Genomic DNA, 16,164 nt, shown 5'->3' with positions numbered 1-16,164 from the left:
ATCAGATTTTGAAAGTAGCTGCTCCGTCACTCTACCCGGATACGTCGGGCGTAGTACTTTCTTCTAGCCCAGTAGAACGCAAGGCCAACGAGCCAGAGAACAATCAGAATGAGAGCCTGGACGGGGGCGAAGATGGCACCCCTGACAACAACGACGCCGCTCACCAACGCAAATACGACAGGGATCAACACAAACGGCTTGTACGGCCTCCGCAGCTTAGGCTCACGGAGGCGGAGGATGACGGCACCCAGGACCGTTAGGAAGAAGAACGTGTACTCGCCCAGACCGTTGAAGGTCAGGAGCGCGCGGAAGTTACCAAAGAGGATGTACAACGCTGAGAGCACTGTCGAGAGCAAGAGGGCATTGAGCGGGGCGTCTGACTTCTCCTTGACAGGGGGAAACGATTCATCCGTCGAGTCTGCGGAGGAGTTATCCTCGGATTTGAAGCCGACGCGGCCGACAAAGCCGAGGAAGCTGGGAAGCCAATTGAAGTTGGCTGCAGCGACGGTCATGCGGCCTGCTACGAATGAGTTGCCCAACAGGGATCCGGCGACAACTAGGCAAATCAACACAGCAGAGAGGATGCCGAAACCGGGGCCGAGAAGGCGGTTGATTGCAGTCTGGGAGGTCAGCGCAAGATTCAAAACCAAGACGTCCAAGAACAAATACTTACCACTGCTACGCTATCAGTCTTGGACACGACCTCCCAGGGAAGGAGAATGTAGTAGGCTGCGTTGGCGGCGATGAAGCACAGGATGATGGTCGGAACCGCCGTGTTGATGGCCAGAGGGAGCTGACGGGCGGGGTGCTGGAGCTCAGCTGTAACGTAGATAGCCTGCGATGGGTCAGATAAAGATGCTTGACTGTTGTGATAAGGATGAGCGCACCTTGTCCCATCCAGAATACGCCCACAGTGCACCATACAGGGCAGCCGAGTAGTACCCAAGCATATCCCATGCGCCAACCTCGTTCCAGTCAACCTCACCACCACCAGGCACGGCCGTCTTCCGGTTGTCGAACCAAGGCCTGCTAAACCAATCCCTGCCGCCAATATCGCGATCATGGTCCGAGACTTGCAGAATAACCACAACAATACCAGCAAGTACCACGCCGAAGATGCTTACGAACTTGGTCACCACGAACAAGTTGTTAAGACGCGTGCTGGCCTTCGTGCTGATGGAGTTTGCGCCATTCATGACGATGAGAATGAGGATGGAAAGCAGCTTGTGCGAGATGGCACCGGCCTGATCAGTGACGCCACCGGCAGAGTAGATGCTCTCGACAAAGACGATGCTGAGAATGGCAAGGGTCGCGGGCATGACGGCCACGATCCAGGTCCACGCGGCAAGGAACCCGAAGACGTCGCCGTAGATGTGCTGCAGGAAGGGTTGAACGCCGCCTTTCGAGGTCCATCAGCACTGGGACAGCGTGCGCGAATAGAATACAAGGACTGACTCACCTTCACCCGGGATCGCGGTTCCAAGCTCGGCCATGGTGCTCGCACCAGTCCACGCCAGAACGCCGCCGACGAGCCACACCACCAACGCGGCGCCAGGCGACGGCACGTTCGTATCAATCGACCCTGGTGAAGTAAAGACGCCGCTGCCAATGACGATGCTGATGACGATGGCGAACGCCTCGACGGCGCCAAGGTTGCGCGTGAAGGTGCCCGCCCCGCGTTCCTCGGCGATGAGCACGGGAGGGGCCGGGCCGTCGGTTCCGCCGTACTCCTCATGGGTGTCCGCCAAGAGGGGCCGTTCAACGGCATCATCGGACTCGTTGTTTGACGGCATCTTCTCTTGGTGCTGGGCTGTGAGAATTGCCAATCGGATGGAGTTCTGGGGGGATGTTATGTGAAGTGTGAGTCGTGAAGCAGGGATGGCGCCATGAACCGTGAGCTCGGATTCTAGGGTGAGGGTCTAAGCGCTTACAGTGACGTTCCTGAAACTGGACTGCTGATGTAAGCAAAGCATGTGTCTTATCTTATCGGAGAAGCGCAACTCCTCCCTGCAGCCAATCCAAACAAACACATGCCACTTCGCAAATGCCATGAGACCAAACATCGATGTTTCCTAAAACTCCATGCTCTAGCTACGACTTTGTCATAACGAGGCACCTTTATGTATTACTGCCATTGCCGCCGTACCATCTTACCATCGACGCATGATGCTTTCTCTAGTCTTTGTTTCCCTCTTGGTGAATCGCTTGGCAAGTCCCAGTGATGTTTCTCTAAAACCTGAGGTCTCAGTTGCTACTGTTTGGCATCCGCAATCATGGAGCGACTAAAGAGGTAGTTTTCGCTTAATCCGGCCGTTCTTACGCAACTGTCGGGTATATATCAATCCGCATGCGTTGCAAAGAGGCCAAAGGCCAGCGGGGCCATTTCGCCGTTTAGGGGTGCTGGTTATGCGACAAGAATGGCATATAAGCCCGGATGCGAGCATTTGTTTCTGAGTCTGTCATGTCATAGTAATCATATCACAAGCTTATGCAGGAATGTCGATAGGCACCGTTTTGGTTAGTGTGAAATGCCTTTTTTTTGTATGAAATCAGGGCCAGCCATACTTTTTGAGGGTAACAGTAGGACGCGGCAGAGTCCGTTTTATGTTTTCGACGCATTCGCCGTGGCTGTTGACAATGAGAATGTTGTTCAAAGTCTCGCTCAACGTTCGAAGCGTTTCTATGACACAACGACACAAGTTCGTCCATGTTCATAGCAAAGTGTTGGGACAACGTCTGCGCACGAATAAGGCTCGGTTGGCTGACAATCACACCAGGTATCCTGTTCCATTTGTTGCTGCCGCCCGATAAGAAGTTGGATTGAAGTAAACTCTGGATCTTTTCAAGAAGGAGGCTCACATCTTCGTTTACCTAGCATTGAGCAACCAAGTGTCAGTCCTGCTGGGTATTGAAGCAGTAGCAGTGGAGTTTGCGATACCCTCTGAAGAAGCTCCCCTGCCCTGAGTTGATTCAAGGACAACGGGATTGAGACACTTCCGTGATTCTTGCCGTGTGTCATACGTAGAGGTAATGAGGCGGTATCCGAAGTTCCAGTGAATACGATTTCGAAGCCTTTGGCAGTTGGCTTCACAACATCACGATTGGAGGGCTCCATTTTTTGGGATTGGCCTAGCCGGGACTGAACGGTGGGAGCTTCACCGCAAGATGGCAATCGAGTTTGAACGGGCTAGGTGGGAAAAGCCAAGAAGAGCAGAAAACTGGTGGGTGATTTGGGTTGGGCTACTGACCTGGCATAAAGTTCGTGCAAAAAAGCCCTCTGAGGTGTGGCAATTCTTTACAGGTTGATGTGGGGTTTAGCCGTCGCACGTGGATTCACATATTAAGCCTTTCCAGATGTCTTTTGAGGCTTGTCGAGTTCCAGACCTGGTTGGGTTTCAGGGTATGTGCGGGGCTACGTGAAAAAGGTTCATATGGTTGAGTTGACACCGCGGTGGCAAAACCAACCGTCAGTAGTTGCCCTAGTCTATCTTAAATGACAGACTGTACAGCATCAAAAAAATCCCAAAGAGACAAGATGTTCGGAAAGCACCTCAAGCCTCGCCTAAGAAACCTGCTTTCGACTTTTGGTTTTTTGGTTTCGGGTTGGTGATTTTGATTCGTTAAATTTCGAGTATCAGTAGTGACGAGATCGAATATAGCCTAGAAACATCATTGCTTTGTTGTAATCACACGATGGGTTGCTCAGCCCAAACTGAATTGGTCTGAATCCGACTGCGATCATGCGTTGATGTACGAGCATATTAAATAAAGGCTATATCAACATCCACATTCTCTAGAAAAGGTTGAGGGCAGCGGCATCGGGTGAAGGCGGGAAATGAAAGACGTTGAGAATCATTTACACATTAAAGATACGACATACACTAGTGCTAGCTTTTTCTTCCAGTATGCACCAGGGCTTCGGTAGGCAGTGGGCCAATGGATGATGCGGCGCCGCTTTCTTAGGGATGCCCTGGAAGCTGGAAAGGGCTAGATTACGATATATCACTACTTATCAATGGAGATTGCCGACACATTTGGAAGTATATTTGAACTCGGTTTGATTGGATGAGTCTAATCGGTCCATAACCTTGATCGGCTTTACGCCACCCTTGGCAAAACATGGGGGCCGCACCCGGTGGGATAGATTTGTAAGTCTAAGTCCTCCGCTTGGGCTGAGTTCCTGAAAACTCCTTTTCCGCCGTCAGGACCCACGTTCCCGCTTCTATTTCCTCAGGCTCGAATAGTTCGTACATTAGAGCAGGCGGAGTTCGCAGTGCTATGGCATTATTGAGCCTCGCCTCGGGACCCGGAGATGACAGGTCCCTGAAGTACCCGAGCCAGCCTTCTGACTTGTACTTCTCGAAATACAGGTGCCGCCATAGACGTGTTTTTTGGCTCACTATTCAGAGCTCTAGGTTCACCCGATCTTCGGTCAAGTCTCTGTAGGGTACATGTTCCGACTCAAAACCACATCCTAACTGGGTTGTAATACCGACGCATCCATTCGGTCGAGTCATGTCTACCTTCAACTACTCAACTACAGGGGAACGGGTTAGGTAAGAGAGGGGTGCAGCCTTCCGGCTTCCAGTCGATTGATCGGTAAGGCTTTACTCACCTACACTATAAAACCCGCTGCCCTAGATAGTCCTTCAATGTTTTGAGGTCACATATCGTCTCAAATGTTAATGACAAAACACCGACACCATGGTAGTCAAACTCACTTACGCCATCCGCCAAAGGCCTTCCATCTCTGTGGACGACTTCCAAAAACGTTGGCGCGATCACCACGGTCCGTTAGTCGCGTCTTTCCAAACACCACTTCATCTCGTTAAATACACCCAATCACACCGTGTTTCGGGCAACTTGGACGATGCCATCCGCAGTAGCCGCCCCCGTCTCTCAGTTCAGAATGAGCCACCCTTCAATGCCGTAGACGAATACGCCTTTGACTGTTCCCTTGACGACTTTATCGCCTTCTATCGTTCCGAAGAAGGAAGGAAGGAGAATCTGGCGGGCATTGTTTGAAGACGAAGAGCCATATGTCGACTTTGGAAACTCAGAGCTCTTCTTCGTAATTGAACACCCTCAAATCATGGCTAGCCCGGGACTTGAGGTCATTGCCTCCAAGTACAACAGTACCTGGCTTGCTTTTGCCTTCCCCAAGATAGCCCGTGGCTCGAGCATGAAGTACTGGGTCAACAACCATGCGCCCTTGGTGCGTAGATGGGCGTTGGTGATGGGTTTCGAGAAGTACATTCGAAATCACCCCTGCGATGATAGCGCAGAAGTGGTGAAGGAACTGCGCAAGGAGAGAGGGATGAAGGAGACAGGCAACTACAGCTTGTACACCTGTATGTGGGTTAATGGGAGAACTGCTCAGGATCAAACGACTCTGGAGGCTATGGCCGAGATTCAAGTTGATGAGCATAGTGGGTTCATGGAAGCAGAGTCAGCGCATACTCTGATGACCAAAGAGTCAATCTTTGTAGATAGATACCGAGCTTGAGCACAATTTCACTTGAAGGAAGATGATAATTATATTCCGTCATCGCAGACCCGATGCTTCAAATGTTTTGTGTTCTGGCGCTGGATTTCGCAATTGGTCAACAAGGCTTCTGATACGATTGTAGTTCTGCAAGTGGAAGCCACCGGCCTGCATGAAAGACAACGTCAATCAAAGGGAAGGCAGTAACGATAGAATCATTAGATTTCCTAGGCTGAATTGGATAAAAAGGGAACAGTTCGCGACACTTTTAGCAGCACTGCGTTGAACCATTCTCTCCATTCTTCAATTCGACGAGAACGAGGCGGTGGATTGCCGTTCCCTCTTCAGCAGGGGCTCTCTGCTAGCGCGAGCAGGGTCCCGCTGCTTCAGGTCTATGCACAGTAAGAACACTAGCTCTGTTGCCGGGCTTACATGTGAAGCCGGCCTTCCTTATAAGGAGGCGACTTGGCAACGTCTTTCACTGATTACAGGAACAGCTTGCTAGCAAAACGACCTTACGAGGGGTAATGATTCTCACCCAGCAGCCTGGAAACCAACAGGTTGCGCATAATACGAGGGATAACACCGGATATACGAGGACTTGCTCTAAAACCCCAATCCTAGATGGTGTTTTGAGTCCGCAGTGGGCATTACATGTCCCCAAAAAGATCTAAGAAACGTAGGAGACCAAGAATTCATTTTTCTAACTCTTGGAAACTACAAGTCGCCATTTAACAAACATGCAAGCGCAGAATGTTGAACACAAGCCTCACAGCATTGGCGTAAACTAAGCTACTGGCTCGTGACCTTGGCACTTGAAGCCCCATGCTCGCCCTCGATGCAAGCCAAGGTGCAACGCTGTGCAGTTGTGGGAGGCATCGGCGCACCGCTGCTCGGGACCCGCGGGATTGAACACATGGAATTTCGAATGTCCGTATGCCAACACCAGTAGTCAAGTGGATGCCGCCTTAGTCCCCACGTTCATTGTATGCGTAGGCTGATTATCAATCAACCCAATTCTTTATCCGATTTATGACGCTGCCAAGTTGGTCTTCGGGGAATGACTTTCTGTCGGTCCCGAAGCCTAACGGCAAGCCCGTTCACCCATGGAATGCTTTGCAGTAGCTTTTTGAAAAGAGGTGTTATAGTACCTTGTAGGCCTGAAAGCTAGACTTGTTGTGTCTACAGATATTCTTCTGATAAATTCGCCTTTCATTTATTATCTCCCTACCAAACGCCCTCATCGCTCCAAGGTAACACAATTCCTTGTTTCCATACCAAAATAATACCTTCGTGATCACCCTAAACCATCAGTAACCAACATGACCATTTCAACTGACTCTTCTGCTCCCCTCATTGTCGTCGTGGGTGCGACTGGCATACAGGGTGGCAGTGTCATTGATAATTTGCAAGCGTCGGCGAGGTCTTATCGTATGCGAGGAATCACCAGAGACTCATCCAAACCGAAAGCAAAGGCTTTGGCCGACAGAGGCGTCGAGGTTGCATCATGTAACCTCGTCGTGGGAAATGCGGCCGAGATCGAGAATGCTTTTCGTGGTGCGACCTATATTTTTGTAAGCTAATACCCTTCCGAGACTGCGGTGCCCTTCTACCAGTGCTGACTGCTTTCTCCTGAGATCGTCACAAACTACTGGGAACACATGGATAAGGACAGAGAAGAGGCGGAAGGGAAACTCATGGTCGACTGTGCCAAAGCGGTTGGCGTTAAGTTGCTTCTCGTCTCCTCTGAGCCAAGCGCTACCAAAGCATCAGGGGGGAGGCTTACTAAAGTGTATCACTTCGACTCTAAGGCGGCCATCTCGGACTATGCCCGCGAGGTCGGTGTTCCATTCGTTGACATCCATGTTGGTGGCTACATGAATAATTATACAACCTTCATGAGACCGCGACCTGGCGGAGATGGGTCCTACATCATAGACGGCACCTGGTCTGAGACCGCGAAAATACCCCTGATCGACACGGCTCATGATCTCGGGCTTTTTGTTCAGTTGGCAATCGAATCGGACGAGTTTAATAAAGGGGACGGAAAAGTCATTTCGGCATATGGGGAGTGGCTTGACCTGACAGAACAGGTCCGAATGCTTGGCACAGTCATCGGCAAGAAGATCTCGTACAAAAAAATTACGGAGGAGGAAAGCAGAACGGCTATGTCGAAGGCGGGTTTGCCACCTCACATCATCGACGACATGAGTGAGATGTACAAGTTCCATGACACGTTCTGGGAAGCTACCTATATCCACAGCAACCGGGCAAATCTAGCACGCGAGCCACGGACATTCAAGGAGTACTGCCAGAATGAGGACTGGAGCGGAGTTTTCAACTAGTCTGCCAGCAGTGCTCATAGCCGGCTATGCCAAGCGTCAAGGCATGGCTGTGACACCTCTCGATGGGAGCTCTCGATTGCTATTGAGAGACAACCGGGGAGTTGGAATACGTCAACATTATTGCGTCACGTTAGGAGTCCAGCGGGGGATGTTCAGGGGATTCCCAGTCTATTCCAGGTGATACAAATATATTTTTCAGGTCTAGCTCAGCGCACTCAGTATGCAAATAGTCACATCCAATTGATCTATTGAGCCTTCAAGAAGGTTTGAAAGCACATTTCTGCGCTACTTACTAAATTTGGTTAGAAACCTGGTCAGATGTTGGTTACGTATCCAATCAAGTTGCGATCAGCATAGAAAAGGCTATTATGTGTCAAAGTTGTGGTTGAGGACGTCTAAGTTGGTGCTATACACGAGACGAACTTTGGATGCATCCTTTTTTGACATATGTGTGTCAAATCCAGCACTGCCCGAACCTGAGGCGTGTTCCCGGATTAACCAATAGAAAGCGTTGCCGACCTGAGCGACTAAATAGCAAACGCCTTCCCGCCCTCCATCGTGAAGGTGGTAGGGACCAGCCTACATGCGCAGGCTGCAGCTGCGTCTGTGATTTGGATATAATCGAGGCGATGCTGTCAAGCCTTAACCAGGAGATGCCCCCGAGAGAACCCCGGCATGAGATTGCGTCAAGAGACACCGTGCGGTTAAATACAGATTTTAAAGGATGCGATTCTGCAAAGTTGTTGTTGATGTCTTAAACATCTCATTAAAAATCAATTCCTCGGCTGTCCGTTACGCTCTGTGATATCGGAGTCTCGCCTGTTTTTTTCTCCTCAACTCCCTGGACGCCGATGCTGACCCGCAAGCAAATATTGGTATCATGTGGTATCGTACCCAGAAACAATGCAACAAAACTCAGAACCAAAATCAAACCCATGGCCCTAGAGGGCGAGAGATACAAAGGGGAAAAGGTAATCAAAAGCTAACCCTCCGTTGTAAAAACACGCAGCATTCGTGGCATTCATGAAATGTAGGATGATGCCGAAACCTTCTTGCTCCTAATGCGTCCCTGCTTCCGGAGCCGCATGGCGTGGATTAGTCCGCACACGTTGCACAAGGTGCAGGGACCGGCCGGGCCACTGCGCCATTGCGGAGTGCGCCTGGCATTGCAGGTGTGGCAGACGAGCTGGACTGGGCTGTTCATGTCGGGGTGATGGGCCCTATGGCGCTCCATCACACGATGATTACGCCGCATCTTGCGCGCCTGTCCAAGGTCTCGCATTGTGTCTTTCGCTTCCCTGCGCGAGAGTGCGACCAGCTCGCCCATGTCACCGGTGATTTCTTGTGATAGACGCTGTACGTTGAGCAGCTTGGGATTCCCGAGGATAGTATTGGGGACGATATGTCCGCCGCCGGTTGCGGATAGGGTGCGGTAATGGAGCAGACCCTGGATGCTACAGAGGAGGTTGTTCGCATCGCTGTGCATCTGATGAAATGTCAGCGTTCTGTGATCGTACCTGCATGATGTGGAAGCGGAGCACGAACCCGTTGAATGATCTCGCCTGCTTTCAGTTGATTCAGGGACAGGGGAACCAGAGAGTCGGAAGAGCACTCCACATCGCGCGTGGGATACTGTCCAATGGAGACGATGTCAATTGTCCGAATAGGAATGGCCAAGTCCGTGGTGGTGCGGACGGCAGTGTGAGTTTCGGAGCAAGTCATTGAAATGAAGCGACTCGGCCGAAAGATACGGAGTAGAATCCGTTGATGAGTGAGAAGAGCGGATGAGTAAGCGTAAGAGCGGGGCGCTGATAGATGAGGAAATAGTAGGACGATCAAAAACGGGGGAATGTGGTGTAGAGATCGAGAATTCTGTGAGGGATCGGGCGCTGAGGGGATGGGGCATCGAGCTTATAAGAGGAATCGATTCCAGAAAAAGAGGGGTCTTGCACGGGGTCTGCTTTTGGGTGGCGTGTGAAGCTCAACGCTTACAGCCGTGTACAGTCAGCAGGGTAAACTTCAACTGGTGTTGTGATCGGCAGGGCCTCCTCCAATCATGGCGAGGTGCGAGCCAGGATACTTGTTGATTGGTGATAGTAGCCCAGGCTTACCCCATTCCTAATCAGTTGACAGAAGTTAGGCTGCCGCTCACTGAACGCATGCAATACTTAACAAGCCCCGCGCTGCCTGTGTAATGACTTGGGCAAACTCCAACGGAAAACAACCACATGATTATGCGATCGGGATCGCGGGAGGGGTTGGAGGGGGCATTCCACAAAGGCAGCCTTGGGCGTGAGGGTTGCAGGATTCTTGGTTCAAGGGATCCTCGCTTGACTTACTGTACAATCAATGGGATGATGTGGTTGGCTACACGCTGAGCCAGACTTAGCCAAGCTTTGGAGCTGCAATGTCACTGTCAAGCTTGGCCAACAGTGTCGATTGAGCAATCGAAGACTCTGTAAGACGCTAGCCACCCCCTGCCTACCTAGCTTTTTATTACCTTGGCCCAACCAATCACCCGTAAGCATGTGGCGATCTTTACTCCATCGCAAAGATTCATGGTCAACCTGATTCCCATGCTTGGATAGGGCAATGTGTCCATCCTTATTTTCTTTCGCTTTCTCATTTCATTCCCCCATCCAAACACTCGGCCGAGCTCTAGGAAGAAATAATGCTCGGCTCCGATATACCGTATTCAAGCAGCATTTTGCTGAACTCTCCCATGTTGCTTCCATGCATGATGACCAATTTTATTTCTCTTGAGTGGAATAATTGGGAAATCAAGCCCGCATTGTAGGTTAGGCTACGATAAGTATTGTTGTCAAATACGGTGTGCAATCTGGTGACAACGCTGGTAATTAGCAAGGTAGAACACGAAGAAGGAAAGAGCGGTCGACGCTGAGGGAAGCAGGAAACAAGCTTATGATCAATCTCCCTCATTTTCTAGTTGCTCTTCATTGGAGTGTGCAGGCCCGACTTATCGCTCGGGGAACCTATCGTCTCTGCACCACGATGTCTGACCAACCAGTTTTAGGCAAGAGCTACTGCTTGAGCGCCTTTCCAACAGCTCAATTGCTTCGCTTTCTGGCCAGCATGCTCCTCAATTTCAAGTTACTTCTTTATACCTCTTGAATCTGCAGGTTATTAGGCTTTCTTCAGCTAGACAGAAAAACCGCGAGCTGTCTGACTGCCTGCAGCAGCATTCTTATCAACATTTTGGCCTTTAACCATGATCACCGCATAAAATTGACACGTTAGAAAGGAACTAATATGTCTTCCGTCTCAAAAATCAAAGGCGTCAACAAGGACGATACGCAGCCTTCGGCAACACGGAACGAGAAGGCCAAGCTCACTTCAGGCAAGTCCGCTTACGGAATAGCCACTGTCAACGTCCTCGCCACAGCTATTTCAAGGGACAAGCCACCCACAGACCCGCAGACAAGATCAGACTTCTGCTTCGACAACCTCCTCAGCTTCTTGCCTCATGACGAATACAAGTTGCTCGGCGTCTACAGATCCCTCAATGTGCCGTCCAAGACTCTTCGCAAGTGGGCCCCCAAGGGCCACAAAAACCTGGGCGAGAATATTATTGCGACACTGAAGCTGCGGCGTCATACCGCGCCGAGCGAATATCAATTTGCCAGGGACCACCTCTATGTCTGGGGTTTCGAATGCGATCACGACGCCTGGGCCCAGGCTGGTCAGGAATACGCCAGGCAACTTGAGCGTAGACGTCGGGACCTTCCGGAGAAACCGCAAGCAGCGGAAGAGGCAGGGTCTTCTGGTAGAGTCATGAACGAAGCTTTGTCTTATCGGTCAAGCAAGTGTTTTGAGTCCAGAGAAAAGAAAAGCACGAAAGCGGCTGAGAACACGATACCTGAAACTAGCAGGAAGCCAGACCTGCCCGGGACTCTTCGTCAACCCAAGACTGCCAGAAAAAGTCGCCGGAAGTGGTATGAGTTAAACAAAGGGTAGCAAGGGCGCGTTGCTCGGCCCTTCATCCAGGTAAGCTCACACCAGCAACGCATGTGAAATTTAAATGAACTGACCTAAATTGTATAGTATCCTTTGTGGTTCATCTGCAAAGAGACGGAGATTTATTTCATTGCACGATTGGTAATCGCCTATGGAAATACCAATTGCCATACCGGAAGGCACGATACTTCTCAATGTTATCCTGGCTTAGCTGGTGAAGACGCAACAGTGAGCCATTAGGAGTCCCATTTCATACTGGTGCTAACTATGTTTATGCAGGGTCGAAACATCTACAGCCCCATGGAGTAGCGGCCGAAACTGGAAGCTCTAGACAAGTTATTGTTCTGGCTATGATGATCCAGGATTGGCCGTTCACCAAAGAGCGAAAGGAGTTTGGGATATAGCCATTAAGCTGCTTTGCGATGCTGCACTTGACGTGGCTGGATTCCTTCCAGACATAGATAACAGCAGTCATCTTTGAATGCATATCTACCAATAGCAGCATTCGAACAGTGTGCTGGTTTCTTTCCGAACTTTTTCTTCAGGATTCAGTGCTACATCCATCGTGAATTTGCATATTAAGCCGCCTTTTGAATATTTTTTCTTGCAGTCTCGGCCCCAAGAGACCCATCAATACAGAGCATAGTATTAGTTGTGCAATTTTTGGCGACTTCAAAGTCTCGTAATGGGCTCGTAAGCTGAACCCATTTGAAGCTTTAATACGAAGCTGCATTTCAAACATTCTGTCACGTCTATTCAAACTTCTGTTACTAGCATTCTTTCCTGGCAGGATATACATGAAGAGATACGGCTATAAGGAATGCAAAAAGCATCATGCCGCTGACATCACTGCTTCCAGACTGTGTACGACTTCATCGCGCCGTTCTGCCAGTCTTGGAGGATAAATGCTGACCAATCTACACTGTTACATGGTGGTTCCCAAGTATCAACACCTTGTGGGCAGTTGTAGTCCCTGTGAGTTGCATGTCAGCTTCTTCGCGAGAAAGAAGATATACAGAGAATTTATATCGAGGCAACCTACTTGTAGAACGTCACGCAAGTGTTTCCCTTCATGATAATCCAGTTCGCCTTTTGAGCCCAGCTATCAGGAACACTCTGCATGTTCACTAGAAAGGTTCGTTAGGTTAAATGGTGGTATTTGGGACCCACGAAGGTAGGCTCGAGCATTGGCGATCCCGATGACAAGTAGACTAACCACAACTTCCAGGAGCCAGGCAGAACTCTTGAGTCTCATACTCGCTGAAGGTGCTCCTCATGAATTCGATGCTAATGTGGTCTTGGTCTGGAATACACGCTGCCGAGACAAAGGGGACGAGAAGCGCGAGACTATAAAACTTCATGATGGCTATTGGTGTTGCAATATCCAAAGTCGGGGAATTTGTGATCCTTAGTTCACTGGTAATTAGGTGATTGAGTACATGTAGGTCACATGGATGTCGAGTCTATACCGTGTGTTCTGATTCCAATCAGAACTCATCGCTGTTTTATATTCTGTACTATTTACTGTTCTGTCGTACGTTCCGTAGAACACAACCGTGACAATGCTAATTTCTGACGCCGAAGGATTCTGCAACCGTTGTCGAATAGCGTGACCTGGCCAATAGATCGAGCCGAACCCCAAAACCACCTTCCTATTTATCCTACACTCGTCACAGGCAATCTATGCTATCCAATTAGTGATAAAGCCAAGGACACCTGAACTGAAGGAATCGTGTTGAACCCACTTTATATCAGTGTGGTCTGGTGGACTTATGTTCAACTCGATCCTTCAGGAACTGCATCCCCTTACCTAGTTATTAGACCCCAGCCTAGCGTCCGCGGTTGCAGCTGGCCAGGCTAGCTAGCGTCGATGGGATCGGTGAAAGTGATTGGGGGTGAGGGATTTTAGGGGCAGCCAAATATGGATGTGGCACTTCAGCGACGGCATTCAATGTCAAGAAGCAGCATTTACAGACGTCCGGTCCTTCAGTAGTGGTTTTGCCCATTGCTTCAATTGGCGAGTGATTTTACCTAGTGGCTTTGATTTATGAATCTATTGAAGGCAAAAATTTCGGGATTTGATCGAAGAAAGTCCAGTTCGCAAAAGACCTATAAGGCAGAAAGATGAACCGTCGAGGAGGAGGAAAAATAAACGAGGAGGGGTAAAAGCTTATACAGAAGCAGAAAGCGTTCACAGACGGGCAAAGATCGACCTTAGAGGACCGGATAAGAAATGCAGAATCGAACAGATTGATCTTCAAGTCAGCAGAGACACACATCGCATAGATGTTCACAATGGAGCTATCAAGTAAGCTTTCTCTAGAGCAAGTCTTCTATAGGCAGACGGTCAACACCCACATTAATATCGAAATGGGACAACGCTGACGACGCTCCTCAGCAGAAACCTGTCAACACAATGAGATAATCGACGCTACCTCTGTGCAGGCTATTTCCTCCGTGAATCAAGTTGAGGACATCAACTTGGGAGGGGTTATGACCAATCCGCAGACTGCCAAGGCTTTCGGCTTAAATCGCTGCATCAGCCTCAAGGACCAGAAGCTGTGAGTTTTTAGGCGCTTTCGCTGGCCCGGGTCCATAGGCGAGGTTCTTGTCCTGCATTCCAGGTGTTGTGAGTTCATGTACTTTGGTCAAAATGTGATTCGTGCTGAAATGGGCATTGGCGCCACCCCCTTGAATCGCTGGGCCCTCTAATATCCATCGATCTATCCAAATCGGTCGATTCCCTAATTGAGCCAGTGTTAAGATTGTGGATTGAGCCCCATTTACTTAATAATTATCGCGGACACAAAGGACGACGGAGACGGAAATATCATCTTTGAGGTTTCACTTTAGTATAAAGTCAATAATACAGCTGGTTTTCAAAGGCGTGTTCTGCCTAAATAGATCCTGTAAGACTTGAAACGACAGCCCTTTTAGTAACATTCAGTATTCAGACCATGGCGATGTTGACATTAACAAAGGCCACAGCTAAATATTCATATGGGTCTCTTCTCCCTGGGAAGAAACATTGGAAGTTCTTAATCGATTCTGAATGGACAACCTTGGACATAAATTGACAAAGCAAAAATCCTCAGAACACAATTCTCATGCCATCAAATTTTCATGTCATCCCGATTCTCTACCCTGTTGTAACCAATGAAGACTAGGGGCTATTCCTTCAGACATTCGAAGTTTGGCATAAAATAGTACCTCGTCTCCTACTCAAACTTCAAATCTCTATTCCAACTCATCTCAAATCAACACACCTATATAACATCTTAAAATCCCAGTTAGCTCCATACAATAAACAATCAGATGGACTACCACTCTGCCGTCTTGGCTCACCCCGAATTTCTCTCCCGGATGCAGGACGCAAGTAAGCTGCCCCACGATCTCAACACCCTTAAGACCTGGTACTTCACCCGCCTCGAGTCCGAAGCCGACCGACTCGCCCTCCTGGGCATTTACAACACCCTCGTCTTCGACCTCGGTTGGGACTACCGGGATATCCAGGTGTGGTTGACGGACCTTAAGCTCTACCGAAACATTAAGCAAGTCTTCGAGGCCAACCCCATGCGCATCTCCGAGGAGCGAATGACGTGGTTCATGGAGCACCAGTCCATCTTTCGGTGCGACCAGTACGGCCACGACACTCCCGTGTTCCGGTTTGACGCCTTGGAGAATCGCAAAAAGTGGCCGATCGAGTGGAAGGGCATGAGTCGCGAGGAGATCGAGCTGGCGATTGATAAGACTGATGGGGGGATGGAGACAGGTTTTGAGACGGAGATAGAGAGGGAGTGCTGGCTGATCGAAATGGCACGCAAGTGGAAGAGCGGAGAGTACAACGTACCTTATTAGCATGCTGTGAGGTTCGTTAGCCGGTGCCACTGGCACGCAACCAAGGATGCAACTATGGTTTGTCTGTTCTGTAGCATTCTATAACTGTCATAAGCGACGCTTAACAGGCGTTTGTGTTGTGAACAAAGACAAAAGAGTCTCGCTTGATGTAAAATGTCAATAACTTGTGCTGTTTGCAAGACGTTTCTGGCAAGCTGTGGAAGAAAAGTGTTGTCTCGGGCTTGGTTCGCACCAACACCTTCTTCCTGGCTTGTCTGGGGAAATATGTGAACAAACCGATTGAAACTTTCTGTTTCTTCACAAACAACCTTGTTAGCATTGTGAGTCAGTCTGTCTATTCCTTTTGGGTCACTGATTCGCGATGATGTCTCCAGGTTCTATCTGGGGAGATATATACTAGATTACCCCTTTACTGCCCAAGAGAATTGTTTCTCATCAACGCCCGACGCACCTCTCCATCGATTCTTTTCAGGTCATATCGTTCTTTGGTCAATTTCTCGC

The 16,164-nt window shown here is 49.6% G+C and overlaps 7 protein-coding genes across 7 annotated transcripts; 4 read left to right on the top strand and 3 right to left on the bottom strand.

The window, feature by feature from the left end:
* Window positions 1–26: 26 nt before the first annotated feature.
* ColSpa_07914 (b(0,+)-type amino acid transporter 1) lies at window positions 27–1,793 on the bottom strand (the record flags this gene model as incomplete). The annotated part of the gene is made up of 4 exons (XM_049274126.1): window positions 27–620; window positions 674–835; window positions 888–1,399; window positions 1,460–1,793. 4 exons carry the CDS (start codon window positions 1,791–1,793, stop codon window positions 27–29), a joined length of 1,602 nt encoding a protein of 533 aa, XP_049130083.1.
* Window positions 1,794–5,092: 3,299 nt separating this feature from the next.
* ColSpa_07913 (uncharacterized protein) lies at window positions 5,093–5,506 on the top strand (the record flags this gene model as incomplete). Its single annotated transcript, XM_049274125.1, has 1 exon — window positions 5,093–5,506. One exon carries the CDS (start codon window positions 5,093–5,095, stop codon window positions 5,504–5,506), a length of 414 nt encoding a protein of 137 aa, XP_049130082.1.
* Window positions 5,507–6,807: 1,301 nt separating this feature from the next.
* ColSpa_07912 (NmrA-like family domain-containing protein 1) lies at window positions 6,808–7,830 on the top strand (the record flags this gene model as incomplete). The annotated part of the gene is made up of 2 exons (XM_049274124.1): window positions 6,808–7,059; window positions 7,123–7,830. The coding sequence occupies 2 exons, from the start codon at window positions 6,808–6,810 to the stop codon at window positions 7,828–7,830; spliced, it is 960 nt and encodes a 319-aa protein (XP_049130081.1).
* A 1,021-nt stretch (window positions 7,831–8,851) lies between these two features.
* On the bottom strand, window positions 8,852–9,552 carry ColSpa_07911 (GATA zinc finger domain-containing protein 7; the record flags this gene model as incomplete). The annotated part of the gene is made up of 2 exons (XM_049274123.1): window positions 8,852–9,316; window positions 9,376–9,552. 2 exons carry the CDS (start codon window positions 9,550–9,552, stop codon window positions 8,852–8,854), a joined length of 642 nt encoding a protein of 213 aa, XP_049130080.1.
* Window positions 9,553–11,100: 1,548 nt separating this feature from the next.
* On the top strand, window positions 11,101–11,805 carry ColSpa_07910 (uncharacterized protein; the record flags this gene model as incomplete). The annotated part of the gene is made up of 1 exon (XM_049274122.1): window positions 11,101–11,805. The coding sequence occupies one exon, from the start codon at window positions 11,101–11,103 to the stop codon at window positions 11,803–11,805; it is 705 nt and encodes a 234-aa protein (XP_049130079.1).
* Window positions 11,806–12,843: 1,038 nt separating this feature from the next.
* ColSpa_07909 (uncharacterized protein) lies at window positions 12,844–13,166 on the bottom strand (the record flags this gene model as incomplete). Its single annotated transcript, XM_049274121.1, has 2 exons — window positions 12,844–12,932; window positions 13,022–13,166. 2 exons carry the CDS (start codon window positions 13,164–13,166, stop codon window positions 12,844–12,846), a joined length of 234 nt encoding a protein of 77 aa, XP_049130078.1.
* Window positions 13,167–15,120: 1,954 nt separating this feature from the next.
* ColSpa_07908 (uncharacterized protein) lies at window positions 15,121–15,663 on the top strand (the record flags this gene model as incomplete). Its single annotated transcript, XM_049274120.1, has 1 exon — window positions 15,121–15,663. One exon carries the CDS (start codon window positions 15,121–15,123, stop codon window positions 15,661–15,663), a length of 543 nt encoding a protein of 180 aa, XP_049130077.1.
* Window positions 15,664–16,164: the final 501 nt, after the last annotated feature.

Source organism: Colletotrichum spaethianum (genome assembly GCF_022836535.1).
Source record: "Colletotrichum spaethianum MAFF 239500 DNA, contig20, whole genome shotgun sequence".
In the NCBI taxonomy this organism is placed as follows: domain Eukaryota; kingdom Fungi; phylum Ascomycota; class Sordariomycetes; order Glomerellales; family Glomerellaceae; genus Colletotrichum; species Colletotrichum spaethianum.
This window is presented reverse-complemented; position numbering and strand designations above follow the sequence as displayed.